Source organism: Bos taurus, chromosome 25, assembly GCF_002263795.3.
Source record: "Bos taurus isolate L1 Dominette 01449 registration number 42190680 breed Hereford chromosome 25, ARS-UCD2.0, whole genome shotgun sequence".
Lineage (NCBI taxonomy): Eukaryota > Metazoa > Chordata > Mammalia > Artiodactyla > Bovidae > Bos > Bos taurus.
This window is the reverse complement of record NC_037352.1, coordinates 38,922,360-38,936,021: the sequence shown is the minus strand read 5'-3', so window position 1 is coordinate 38,936,021 and position 13,662 is coordinate 38,922,360. Positions and strand designations below refer to the sequence as shown.

General features: G+C 58.2%; 1 protein-coding gene across 7 annotated transcripts in view; it reads right to left on the bottom strand.

Annotated features, from left to right (window-relative positions):
- The window catches only part of TNRC18 (trinucleotide repeat containing 18), an 89,802-nt gene that overhangs the window by 32,818 nt on the left and 43,322 nt on the right, over positions 1 to 13,662 (bottom strand). For 5 of the 7 annotated variants that reach the window (XM_024985140.2, XM_005225285.4, XM_059881625.1 and 2 more), the window contains 6 exons: positions 12,522 to 12,951; positions 10,002 to 10,997; positions 3,406 to 3,581; positions 2,851 to 2,987; positions 2,549 to 2,677; positions 977 to 1,148 (listed from right to left, as the gene is read on the bottom strand). In XM_024985140.2, the coding sequence (XP_024840908.1) occupies positions 977 to 1,148; positions 2,549 to 2,677; positions 2,851 to 2,987; positions 3,406 to 3,581; positions 10,002 to 10,997; positions 12,522 to 12,951 (2,040 nt within the window). The remainder of the gene's footprint in view (positions 1 to 976; positions 1,149 to 2,548; positions 2,678 to 2,850; positions 2,988 to 3,405; positions 3,582 to 10,001; positions 10,998 to 12,521; positions 12,952 to 13,662) is intronic. The other 2 variants (XM_005225286.4, XM_005225288.4) reach the window with 2 other exon arrangements.

The following is a 13,662-nucleotide window of genomic DNA, read 5'->3' as shown; positions in this document are numbered from 1 at the left end:
CAAGAAAATGCCTTGAGTGTGCCTTGGACGCCTGAAGCAGAAAGAATGATTAGAGATTTCACAGATAAATTCCTGCTTGCGCGTCTCCCATCAGCTGGAGTCATTTGCTGTTGAAACATGCAGCTTCAATGGCCCTCATTTGAACATCTCATTGCTATTTTCTCTCTAATCAGGTAACATTTCATAAGGAGAGAAAAAGTTGGGATAGTGTCAATTAGACAACAAGAGTGCCCTTCAAGGTTCGAGAGTACAAAGGATGCTGACGTACAAACTACAAACTGGCTCTCTTCCCCTCCCCACGGACCCACTCTCCCCTATGTAGGTCCTTCTCTCTGACGCCCGAGTCAACCGTAACAGCCCCCTCCCACAGGGTTTTTCTGGGAGGGACAACAAGGTATGTTAGTATTCAGTGATGAGGGCCTTCAAGTGGGTGATTTCAATGCTCTGCAGAAACAAGAAAACTCAAGGCGTTGGCGCTCGCCCCTTTACCTCAGGAGAGTTCCCAGAGGAAATTACAATGGCATCAAGCCCTTGTTTCTTCAAACTCCAGAATGGTGAAGCCGCTCATTAAATAATTATACCGTGAAACAACTGAGTAATTGCACTATCGGGTTAGGAACTCGCAGTCTCTCCTCTGCGCTTCAGCAGAGGGTCACGGAGCACACACAGAGGACGAGCTTTCAGCCTCAGTCCACCTGGGGCTGTGTTCCTTCGCCAGCTCTCTGACCTCCCCTGCTCTGCACAATGACCAAGACTGGAGGAGTGGCTCTGGCACTAAGGCAACCACCCCCAACAAAAGCATTTGCGCCCAGGTTACTATTCCATTTTATCCATAGTGATTCCACAGTTGAGTGTACTCCCAAAGTGTCTGTGCAACAGGGCCAGGAGACCCGCAAAGGGGGGGTGTGAGCCCCGGCAGCCCTGCCAGACCCTGTGCCCCAAGCCAACAGCACACCTGAGAGATGGGGCGACCAACCTGACTCATCAAGTCTGACGAGGTTTCGTGCTCGTCCCAAGGCTGGTTCCTCCCCCGGGCTTTCCCTGCTCCGCCGAGGGCGTCGTGGTCCTCCTCAGGCCCCTTGTGTCTCTTCCTCATCCCCGCTCCCAGCTCGTAGTCGTCTGAGGTCAGCAGGGGCTTGCCGCTCAGCCTGAAACCCAGACATGGAACCGGTCAGCAGCCCGGCAGGCAGCATGCACGGGCCGGGGGTCCACCCTCATGGCCCTGAAGGGTGGGCTCTGGATGCTGAAGCACAGACTGACGGCAGACTGACGAGTCTGAAGCACTGTGGTGCCAGGACTCTGGGACACTTGTGAAGGAGGCAGAATGAGCGTTTAATGGGGGAAAAAAGAACTTCTCGAAAGCAGTGTCTGCCGGCCCCTTTCTCTCTTGTGCTCCTTCACGTACACACACACACATCTCGTCATGGTCAGAGACCTCCGTACCCAAGCACGCCAAGAACACGGACCAGAAATGCCACAGACATCCACCAGGATGGGGCGGGGGTTACGATCAAGAGCTGCTGTGAAGGAGCGCCTCGCTGTGCTGTGCCCGAGCAGTCAGGCCAGGGTCCCGGTGGCCCGCTTCACGCTAAAGCCTCACAAGTACTAATAAGACAGAAGTAACTTTTACCAGGTCTCTACCGTGCGTCTCACTCCGTGTCTGTATTTTAACCACAAAACAACACTTGGTTCCACACACTGCTCTTCACGGAGGAAGGCGCTCACCTACAAGAGCGAACGCCTGGCCCAAGGTCACAAGGCAGCAGGCCTGGGCTCGGCAGGAGGCGCACCCACCCCCCGCGGCTCCACGCGCGGGCAGCCCCAGCCTCTGCTCGCTCCTCCAGGAGCGGCTTTCCCCACCCGCCTGTGGCTGGTAACAGGGTATTTCTCTCTGCATCCTCTGGTCAGTCAGGGACATCCAAGCTTAGATGCAAGACAGGGGGGCTCTTGGGGCTGTCTTCTCCTGAGAAGACCCACGGCCTCTCCTGCGGCTGTGAAGGTACCCTGTGGCCCCTCTGCTTCCTCACCCACGCCCTGCTGGCCGCCTGCCCTGCTGGCCCAGGCCAAGGCGTGCTCCGGAGGCCCGGGGAAACCTCAGCAGCGTTCCTCTATCCACAGCTAACCCAGAGGGAGTGCTCTCGCTCCGGCCACACGTGGCTCCAAGGAGCCTCTCCCCAGCGTGCGTGGAGGCGGAGGCCCCGGACACAGGGAGCACCCCGGGCACAACGCACCAGGAGCCCGGGAGTGACGCCGCCCATTACAGAGGGAAGCAGGCCCTAGCCGCAGAAGACGCCGGTGCGGCAGGAAGACAGGCCTGACTGGGGTGACACTCGACTTGCTGGCTGGGGTGGGTGTGCCTGTCCACTCCACGCTCGCCCTCCTGGCTGGCCCAGGGCAGCGCGCCGTGCTGCCCGCGAGCTGCCGATCCCGGCGGGTCAGAGCCTGAGGGACGCCAGGTCCCTGGCGCCAACACAGGCCCCGCACGGGCCCGCGCGCCTCCCCTCCGAGCTCTGTGCCAGTCCCCGACCCACCGAGGGGCCAGCCTTACTTTCCGCTATGGATGCGGCTCTTCCCTCTCTTGCGGGGGGGCGACAGGGCGCTCAGGGCGTGGGTCCGTTTCCGCGGCCTGCCAGGGCCTCTGCGTGCCAAGCTTCTATGGGGTTCCTCGCGCCTGTCCCTTAAAGAGAATCACACGCTGGGCTGTGAACCCGGGGGTGGGGTGGGGCGCGGAGAAGGGGGCGCACGGAGCGCACACGTCACTCGGGGCCACGCACACCTGGCGGCCTGCACGGCGGACCTCCTGAGCGCGGCGCCTACAGAGCCCGGCCGCGGGCGGCGGGTCGCACTCACTCGGAATCGCGGCGCCGCTGCAGCTTCACCAGCTCACGCTGCTTCTCCTTATACTGGCGCTGCACCTCTGCCAGCCGCATCCGGAAGTCCAGCTCCATAGCGTCCATGCTCTCCAGGGAGGACTTCATGGCATACATCTGCGGGGAGTGGCGGGTGAGTGCGGGGTCTCACAGCAGGGACGCCACCCTCACCGAGACTCCCCGTGTGCACGCCAGGGACTGGAAAGCCAACCCTGCAGGGCCGTGTCCAGGCTGAGGTGGCCCGCAAGTGCCTCTCGGGCAGGGCTGGCATCTGTCACACGCACATCTGCTCTCTTTGAGCCCCCAAGCTGTTGCCCACGGGACACACCCTTGACACGTGATCATGTGGTACACTGAGGCCAGGGAAGAGGAGACAACTCGCCGGGGACCACCCCACAAGGTGGTGGTGGAAGCTGGGAGTGCAACAGGTTCCCCCAAGCGTGCAGCCTGCCAAGGCCCAGGCCAGGCGGCCTCTCTGGGCACACCCCGTCCTCCGCCCAGCCCGCTCCCCCAAGCCACGCCCGGGACGCCTCACCCGCTCATCCTTCTTCTGCATCCAGCTGTACTTCTTGTTGGGGTTCAGCTCACGTGGAAGCCGCAGGTTCTTGAGCGGATCCACGAAGGGGCCGTCCAGCACCTCCTTCAGCACGTGGCTGCTGGCCGCCAGGAGGCTCTCCAGCGAGGGCCGCACGGGCGGGCCCCGCTCTGCACCTGCGGGAGGAGGCAAGTGAGCCCACGCTCTGGGGGCCGGGCTCACGAGCACCTCGGCGACCCTCCTCAGATCCCTACCTGGGAAGAGGACACAGGCCAGGGTCCTGTCCTTCACAGCACGTCCACTCAGACGCGCAGGCGGTCACCAGAGAACGGCAGAGCCACGCCCTAACAAGGCAACTCTCTTTCTGCTTATCTGTCCTGAAAATCTTCCACAAGGACTATGCGTGGTTTTCACCATCAGAAAAAAAATAACCCCATGATAAGTTCTGTAAATTGCGAAAGTCACATGTGCACATGATAAAAACCACAAACCAAGCAAAGAAGTGTCATGAAACACAAGACTTCTTCCTCCCACCACCAGGCCCCTCCCAGAGGATGCCTCTGCAGACACTGCGTGGTAGGTGGTTCCAGAAACTTTTACACACATTCAAACATGGGTAACACCCAGGCATCCTTCACAAGCAGAAAGTGAAAGTGAAGTTGCTCAGTCATGTCCGACTCTGCGACCCCCATGGACTGTAGCCTACCAGGCTCTTCTGTCCATGGGATTTCCCAGGCAATAGTACTGGAGTGGATTGCCATTTCCTTCTCCAGGGGATCTTCCCGACCCAGGGATTGAACCTGGGTCTCCCACATTGTAGAGAGACGCTTTACCATCTGAGCCACCAGGGAAGTCCTCAAGTTTCACAAGCAGAAATCGGCACCCATCAATACACACCACATCACCCTCTGCTCGTTGCTACTCAACGTGTTTTCCCATTAGCACAAAAATACGCATGCATGCTATAGCTTGAACCCGAACAGAAAGTGCCATTTCTGTAAGTCAGAACCACTAGAATATCAGCAATTTTATGCAGCGAAACTGAGTAACAGCAGCCTAGTTTTCTCTCGGATCAATAAGCTTTAATTTACCTAAACAATCCCCTGCTGATGGCATTCAGGTGGCTCCAGATTTTTTTTTTTTTTTTTTTTGTAGTGAACAGACAGGCACTGTCTCCGGAAAATTCCTGTCTGTGCAATTAACATGATCAAGGTGTGTGCGTTTATCTCTCATGAATATTCCGACTGCCCTTCAGAAACGCTGCAGCAACTCAGGATCTCAACGGTGGTACCTGAGAACCTATTTTTCCACAGTCTTTCTACCAAAATAACATGAGTTTTCATTTTCCAACTGATGTTTCCTTTGTGATGTAACATGATCAATTTTTGAGAACGGTCTGTGTGTATCTGAGGGGAAAAGTATGTTCTCTTTTTAAAAGAGAGAGCTTTTAAAAGTATTTATTAACTTAGCTGCACTGGGTCTTAGTTGTGGCACGCAGAACCTTCCATCTTCCTTGTGGCATGCAGAACTTTTAGTTGTGGCATGCCAGCTCTTAGTCGGGGCACATGGGATCTACTTCCCTGTCCAGGAATCAAACGCAGTCCCCCTGCATTGGGAGCGCGGAGTCTAAGCCACTGGACCACCCGGGAAGTGCCGGAAAAGTATATTGCTTACAACCAACGTGCAGAACTCCCTAACTTCAACCTTAACAAGTGTATCGCCCAGATCAGGGCTTCTGACCCCAGGCGCCATTCACATGGCCATGGCTCGAGTCTCTGCTGCAGGGCGGCTCTTGGGCATCATCCTGGGACACTGAGAGGCGTCCTCGCCTTCACCACCAGGTGTCAGCAGTGCTCCCCTCGAGTCACAACCACACGTCACCCGTGCTGAGGTGAGAGCCCCTGCTTCTGGTCTTCTGTGTCTTTGGGACAGACACTGAGGCCTCAAAGCAGTGAACCCCACCAGCCTCAAGCGCTGGCACTAGACTGAAGCACGTGGCCCACGCCCCAGGTGACACACCCCACCCCAGTCCCTTCGAGGTCCTCCGAGCCGTAAGCTTCTCAGTCGCTGGGTAAGGCAGGGGAGAGCTGCTTCATCAGAGGAGATCACACAGTGACTCCATCACCTGCTTCACTCTCCAATGCACCAGCCTCGCTGGGGTCCCCAGGACACAGAGGGGAGCCTGGTGGCCAGAGGGCAGCAGCTGCGTGCCCCCAAGTCCACATGGAAAGCCCTAACACCGTCACAGCTCGGAAGGCAGAGCCTTTCAAGAGGGGACAAGTTAACACGAGGGTGTCAGGGTGGGCGATGTCTGATCCAGCAAGACTGCATCATCATAAAAGGGGACGTTTGGCTACACAGACACACGTGGAAGAATTCCACAGGGAAAAGGTGGCTGTCCACAGGTCTGCGGAGGAGAGATGCCTCAGGAGGAACCAACCCAACCCTGCTGACACCTGGATCTAGAACGCCCAGCCTCTCGAGTCATGAGAACACATACTCTTGTTACTCAAGACTCGTCCCCCTGCCCCCCGCCCCACCGCGCTTGTATGTTTATTACAGCAGCCCGAGCTAATACCCCAGCCCTGCGGCTGTACCAACACAGAGGTGACCTGGGAACCAGGCCAACACTCACTGGAACCTCCACGGGACCAGGCGTCCATCACAGAGACTACGGTGCCGGAGGGCGGGAAGGACGGCTGCTCGCCTTGGGACACCCGTGCTTGCTGCCCACAGGTGGCTGCGTGGGGCAGGAGTGGGGAAGCGGGGGGGCCAGTGGCGCCAGGAAGTGATGGGGCCGCGGGGCAAGCTGGAGCCCTGGACCACTCGCGGCCCAGGCCTGTGGGCCCTTGGCAGGGCACTGATGCTTAGGGTCCGTCCATGACCGTTGGAGGCAAAGGGCCCCCAGGCCCTCCCCTGCACGCCGGCGCCTCCAAGCACCTGCTCCAGCCCGACGCCGGCCCCCACCCCGGGATCACAGAGCCCACGCTCAGGCCAGCAGACCTGCACTGCAGAGTGCCGAGGGCACTGCAGGGCACCACCAGGAGCATCCGTGTCCACGCCGGCCACTGGGCTCCCCCTGAATGCGCCCCTCCCACTGCTTCCCCACTTCAGAAACCTTTCTTCTCTTCCAGCAACTCGGGTCAAAAGCCTCAGCCTCGTCCTTACACACCCAACTGCAGTCCCTTCACAAAGCCTGCCAGCTCCAACTTCCACCCAGAACCCACCTGCCCGCACCTGTGCGCCCCTCGCCACCCTGGGCCTGGATGCAGATGGGAGCCTCTACTGGGTCTCCCCACCCCAGCATCAGCCCCCACACAGCCCCCAAAGAGACCTCAGTGAGGTCTGATCCTATCACTGCAACGCAAATCCTCCTTCCAGCGGCCTCTCATTTCACTCCAAGTGAGTAAAAGTTGACCCCAACAATGACCCCACTTCCCAGCACCCACTCTCCCCTCGGGGCTCCCCTCCCGCCCCTGGCCTCCTCACCTTTGCTCTACCCTGGGGCAAACAGTCACCCCAGGGCCTTTGCATTTGTTCTTCCTTGAGCCTGGCATGGCTTTCCCCTGAAGAATCTCCCTCCCCCACCTATTGAGAGGGGCTTCCCTGGCCATCTGCTATGGGAGACCACCTTCCCACCCCTGCCCTGTCCCCCCCCGACTGTTTGGGCCTCCCGCTTGTCACCCCAACAGTGCTGAGGGCTGCACGTGGAGAGCCTGGTTCACTGCTGGTACACAATACTGCCGGGAGTACAGGAGGAGCTAAATGAATACATGAATCAGGCAGCAGCGTGAAGACGGGCAAGAGCAGGCAGAAGCCCCCAAACCTGGTGACCCATCCTCGGCCTTCTCCTTCCCAGAGGCCCCTTGGCCTGTGTGGTCCCCACTGAAAACCCACCAGTTGGCAGGATCAAGAGAGGTTTGTCTTCTGGGGGTGGGGGTGGGAAATTTGTACTAAACTATTTAAATGAAAGAAAAGAAACAATGAACTTGAACAACAGGACTCCCCCTGGTGATCCAGTGGTTAAGAATCCACCTGCCAATGCAGGGGACACAGGTTCAATCCCCGGTCCAGGAAGATCCCACGTGCTGCAGAGCAGCTAGGCTCGTGCGCCACAATTACTGAAGGCTGTTCGCCTAGAGCTCCTTCTCGGCATCAAGAGAGGACACCGCAGCGAGAAGCCCGAGCGCTGCAACAAAGAGCAGCCCCCCACCCCCTGCAACGGGAGAAAAGCCCGAGCACAGCAACCAAGAAAAGAAAAAACCCCACAAAACAACAGACGCCTGCGGGGAAGGACGTGTCACTCGTCCAAGCTTCCAGGAAAGGGGGCGTTGGACCCTGATGACGAAAAAGATCTGGTTCTGACCCAGCAATTCCACTCCTGGGAACAAACCCCTAGGAAAGCAGAGGTGTGGACAAAGATTTTTCTCCAAGAGTAATCATCACATTACTTACAACAGCAAAAGGAAGGGAAGAAAATTATAGAAAAGAAGGCAAATTAAAATGCCTGACAATTGAGGATTGGGTCAACTGAAGTCTGGAGCCTCCACTGGCCAGAAAACTGCGTAGTTCCAAAAAAATGTTTAAGAACGCACAGTTTTGAAATGTTTAATAAAGGATATACTAAGGGAAAAAGAAGGCTAAGTGCTAAAGAACTGATGCTTTTAAACTGGGGTGCTGGAGAAGACTTGAGAGTGCTTGAGAGTCCCTTGGACAGCAAAGAGATCAAACCAGTCCAACCTAAAGGAAATCAACCCTGAATATTCACTGGAAGGACTGATGCTGAAGCTGAAGCTCCAATACTTCGGCCACCTGATGCAAAGAGCTGACTCATTGGAAAAGACCCTGATGCTGGGAAAGATTGAAGGCAGAAGGAGAAGGGGTTGAAGGAAGAGAAGATGAGATGGTTGGATGACATCACCGGCTCGATGGACATGAGTTGGAGCAAGCTCTGGGAGTTGGTGATGGACAGGGAGGCCTGGCGTGCTGCAGTCCACGGCGTCACAATGAATCGGACAAAGAATCGGACACAACGTAGCGACAGAACAACAACAAGGTGGAAAAGGCAGGTAACAAAACATTGCTTCAAAACGGTCTTAATTATAGAAACTCCTACTTCTAGAACAAGTAGAAGATGTTCTAGAGGAAATACAGCTGAACACCCGGAACTACTCTTACGACCTCCCCGCAGCTGAGCGCCACCCGCCCCCGCGAGTGTTCTGGCTGGACTGCAGACTGGCAAGGCTGCGCCTGACTCTTTGGCTCTTTACATATTTCTTGGAGCACTTCGATTTCTATGTTGAACATCAGTGCTTTTGTGCCAGCCCAGAATTCACTGAAGACACTTTCTTTCTGCTGAAGGCACTCCATTCCTTCTGAGGATAACCACCCACCTACACACACACACCTACATCCTGGAAGTGACTGCTCCCCCATCCAGGGCTGGGCAGGATCAGCCCAGTCCATCCCATCTCCTGGGATACAGACTTTGCTTCTGCAAAAAGCATGAACCACAGTCAGCCAACCAATGAGTGTATCACAGCATCTCCGCCAGAGCTACCAGGAGAGAGGTGGCCTCTTCTGTGTGTATGCTGGCTACAGTCCATGGGCCCCTGGGCTTGGGAGGAAGTACCAGTGACCCCCACGAGGAAAGTGGACCCACCCTGAATGAAGCCAATAGAAAGCAGGGAAACTATGAGAGGGAGGGACAGGGAAGAGGGAAAAAAGAACTCCTGATGACTTGACTTGGTTTGAGCACCTGGATCCAGCCATACCTGAAACATTACCTCATTACTGACATATTGTGATTCCACAAGCCAATAAAATTTCCCCGACGTTTTCTAGGCCAGTGAGTCTTGGTCACTCCTAGTGCAAAGCATCCCGCTAATTCACCACTGACAGAACAAGGAGAAATTTCACCACTAAGAAACCTGGTTGCACGACAATGTGACTACATATCACCGCCCTGTACATTTAAAAATGGTTAAGGCGGGGCTTCCCTGGTGTCTCAGTGGTAAAGAATCTGCCTGCCAATGCAGGAGACACGGGCTCCATTCCTGATCCAGGAAGATACCACATGCCCCGGAGTAACTAAGCCCGTACAACTATAGAGCCTGGAGCTGCACCTCTTGAAGCCCAAGCGCCCCAGGCCCTGTGCTCGGCACCCAGAGAAGCCACTGCAGCAAGAAGGCCGCGCTCTGCAACTAGAGAGCAGTTCCCGCTTGCTGTAACTGGAAGAAACCCACACGATGAAAACCTAGCACAGCCGAAAAACCAAACAGTTAAAGCAGTAAAATTTACGGTACGTGTATTTTACAATTTTTAAAAACTAATTCACAAAGGGGAAAAAAAGTGATGAGAAACAAACCATATTCTAGAGATTCTGAAACTTTAAAAATCCCACTTAAAAAAATATATGTTTTTGTTTTTGTTTTTTATAGGAAGGGAAAAAGCACGAATTTCCCAGTGGCCTAGTGGTTAGGACTCTGTGCTCTGGTCGGGGAACTGAGATCCCAACAAGCCTGGTGGCACAGCCAAAAATAAATAACAATTAAAAAATAGGCCAAGGAGGGGAGAGCAGCCCCCAGAAGCCTCACCTGCTGCCTCCTGGCTCCTCTTCTCCAGCTCCAGCTCGGCGATCTCACTTAGCAAGGTGATGCCGTGCAGGAAGCTCTGCTCCAGGACGAGGCTCTGCGCGGCCTCCAGCGTCTCCAGGGCCGGGGCTCCAGTGCCTGGGGAGGGCAGGGGCCGGGCCTGCGGCAGCTCTGCGGCAGCCGCCAGGGCGTTCATGCCGGCCAGCGGGTCCTCCAGGCTGGGCAGGAACTCCTCAGAGCCTGCCTCCTCCAGGAAGCAGGTACCGCCGGGCACAGGGCCGGCCTCGGGGGCCTCTAGTCTTGGGCACTCGCCCTCCCCAGCGGGCACGTCACAGTCCGGCAGTTCCAGGCTGGGTCGGGGCTCACTCGGGGCCGTCTGGGCCAGGTCCTCCTCGCCGGGCACCACCTCCGCCAAGGGTGCAGGCACGGCCACGGGCATGTCCACGGGCACCTCCACTGGCTCCTCCTTGGCCTCCACCAGCGGCTCTGGCGTCAGCCGCGGCCCCAAGTCCGGGGCGGCTGCACAGGACTCTGTCAGGCCCGGCGAATCGACCCGTGCCTCGGCCCCTTCAGCAAAGTCCGGGCACCCGGGGGGCTCCTCCGGCCCCTGGCCGCTGGCACTCAGTGCCTGGGCCTCCAGCAGGCCTCCCGCCGGGCTCGGGGCTGCCAGGGCGTCCTCGGGGGGCAGCGTCAGTGGGGACTCCAGTGAGGGCAGCTGGGCGGGCTCTTCGTCCATGTCCTCCACCTCCGCCTTCACCTCCCGCTCCACCAGCGGCTCTTCGTCCGGGACCTCACGCAGCGGCTCTGGGACCTTGGATGGGGACAGGCGCAGGGGCTTGTCCTCAGGGGAGAGCGCCAGGCGCTCGGGCCCGTCGGCTGGGAGCGGCACGTCGGGGGCCAGGCCGTCGGCGTCAGCAGCCGCCGTGGGCTGCAGCAGGAATGGGTAGGGCCTGCCATAGTGCGGTGGCAGAGCTTGAAACGGGTACCGGGCTGGGATATCTGCAGAGGATACGCAGGTCAGTGGGGGCCCCTCTGGCCCTGTGCGACAACTGTGTCCCCGTCAACACCCACCTGCCCACCACCCTCTCTCCTCAGCCGCCCTGCAGGGCTGGAGGCCCTTCCCAATGGCACCTGACGAACCCCAGGGCGTCTCTGCACATCTGAGCCCCAGAGAGAAAAAAATGGCCACCCTGCAGTCCCCAAGGGTCTTCGGGTCTCAAAGGCAGAAGCTTTGGTCTCTGGTGCCCCTAATCTCAGCATCTGGCACAAAGCTGGACCAGAAGAACCTGGTAATAGGATCCTAAACAAGGGGCTTCCCTGGTGACTTAGTGGTAAAAAAACCACCTGCCAGTGCAGGAGACACAGGTTCGATCCCTGCTCTGGGAAGACCCCACATGACACAGAGCAACTAAGTCCATGGACCGCAACTACCGGTCCCGGGCTCCAGGGCAGGGGAGCCGGAACGACCAAAGCCCACGCGCCCTAGGGCCCGTGCTCCGCAACGAGGGAAGCACGTGCACCGCAACAGGGTAGCCCCCGCTCCCCACAACTAGGGCAAAGCCCTGCGCAGCAACGAAGACCCAGCACAACCAAAATAAATGAAGTTATTAAAAAGAAAAAAGACCCTAAATGGTCCCCACCCAGCCCGGCGGACTCTGCCATCCGTCCCTCAAGAATCCACCAGCCCCACCTCTTCTTCAGCAGAGTCGGGAAGTTCAAGTTGTTCAGACGCTGACAGTAACACTGTGCCGCCCCACCTTTTTACCTCCGACCTCCCCCCACCACAAAGTATAATCTCCCGGAGAGCAGGGTGGTGTGCAGCTGACTCTGCAGCATCAGGCTCCGTCCAGGGGGCGGTGGGGGGGGCACAAGCAGTAAGGGCTGAACAGGAACCAACAAGGGGAGAGAGATACACGGAGCACCCCCACCGCACCGCAGCCTGGCCCGTGCTCCACACTTGACTCGACCGTTAGCAAGACATCAGCTCTCCCCAAAGAGGGACGCCACCGGCCCGAGACCACACACAGCATCCCACAGGCTGAAATCTGAACTCTGGAATTCGAACTCACGTCCTCGCACGGGACGAGGAACACAAGCCTCAGGCCCCGTCGAGGCCACCCACTGCGTGTCCCCATGGACACAGGACACGGGAAGAAGGCACGTGCGTGCACGCACGCCGCACGTGGGCGGGGGTCTGACCCGGAAGGTACTGTTGTTGTCAGGCGGTGCTGAATACCTCACAGGCGTTGCTCTGTTCAATGCTCAGAACAAGGCCTTCTGAACTCAGGACCTAATTCTAACATTACACCCGTTTCCCCTGACCCTCCAACCGAGGGAAGACTAGAGAGACGAGGGCAGACGGTTCGTTCCAGAGCTTGGCAGCAGGCCGCGTACCGCTTTGGTCAAAACACCAGAAGGAACTTCCTGGCGGAGCCAACATGGCAGGCGCTCAACAGGGAAAGGAACGAGCGGCTGAACCAATGAGTGAGTGGTGTCCGGGACACCCGTTTCACCGGCTCTTACCTGAGAACAAGGCCTGGAAGGGGCTGGGGGCTTCCTTCTCCAGCTCTAAGTCCTTCTTCTCCACGACGTTCTCGGGGGCCTCCTCCTTGCGGGCGATCCCTGGGGTGGGTGGTGGGGAGGCGGGCGGCGGGCTGCTGGGGTGGGAGCTGGGCGTGGCAGGGTACGCGTAGGCGGGCGGCTTGGACACGTCCTCCAGCTTCTGAATGACCTTGGCCTTCAGGGCAGCCACAGGGGACGCGCGGGGAGAAGGCGGCGGGCTCATGGCCTTGCCATAGGTGCCCGTGGGGCCGGTGCTCAGGCCAGGGGGCTTCCGCGGCAACAGCCCCGGGCCCGCAGCGCCCAGGCCGGCCTTGCCCGCGGCCTCCAGGCTGCGCTTGCTCACCTTCTCCTCCATCTCTGCCCGCTGTTCCTGGGCCTTCAGCCGCTCCTGCTGTGGAGGGGGCCGGCAGGCAGGGTCAGTGCAGCAGGAGCCATCACCCAGCACCGGCCCCGTCCCCCCAGGCTCCCCCCAGCCCACAGAGAATGCCAGGCAGGGTGGGCGGCTGCAGGACCCTGCCTGAGATGGACATTCCGTCCCGGCTCGCGTAACAAGCACAGCATTCCTTGTAGAATTCCAACACACGGGGCTGGGGGAACCTCTGGTCTAGACCCTGACCCTCCCCTAGGACCCCCAGAGACAGAGCGCGGGGGGCCAGGCAGAGGTGAGAGGCCCCTGAAGACGCAGGACTGTCCCACCCCTGGCTCCACCATGGGCCGAGGACAGCTGCCTGCATGGAGGATTCACTACCTGAGAGCCCTCTCCTGCCTTATCACAGCGAGGTCTCAAACATCTCCGACAATGAGCCTCCTGGGCTGTGAGGAAACGGCTCAAAATCAGCCCAGGCCCAGCGGGCTGCCCGTACACAAAAACACCATGAAGAAGGGCTCCAAGCCCCCCACCCTCACCGCTGTGAAATCTCAATAAAGAACTCGATGACACAGAAATTACAGCCGCTCCATTTCCACAGGAGGAAACCTGGAGCCCACAGAGGTGAATTCACTCGCCCGAAGGCACTCAGTCAGGCACGGCAGAACTAAAAGCTTCAAAACCAGGCCCCTTTCTCCGTACGTCGTCCTGTGACTCCTTCAGAGCGGCTGCCGC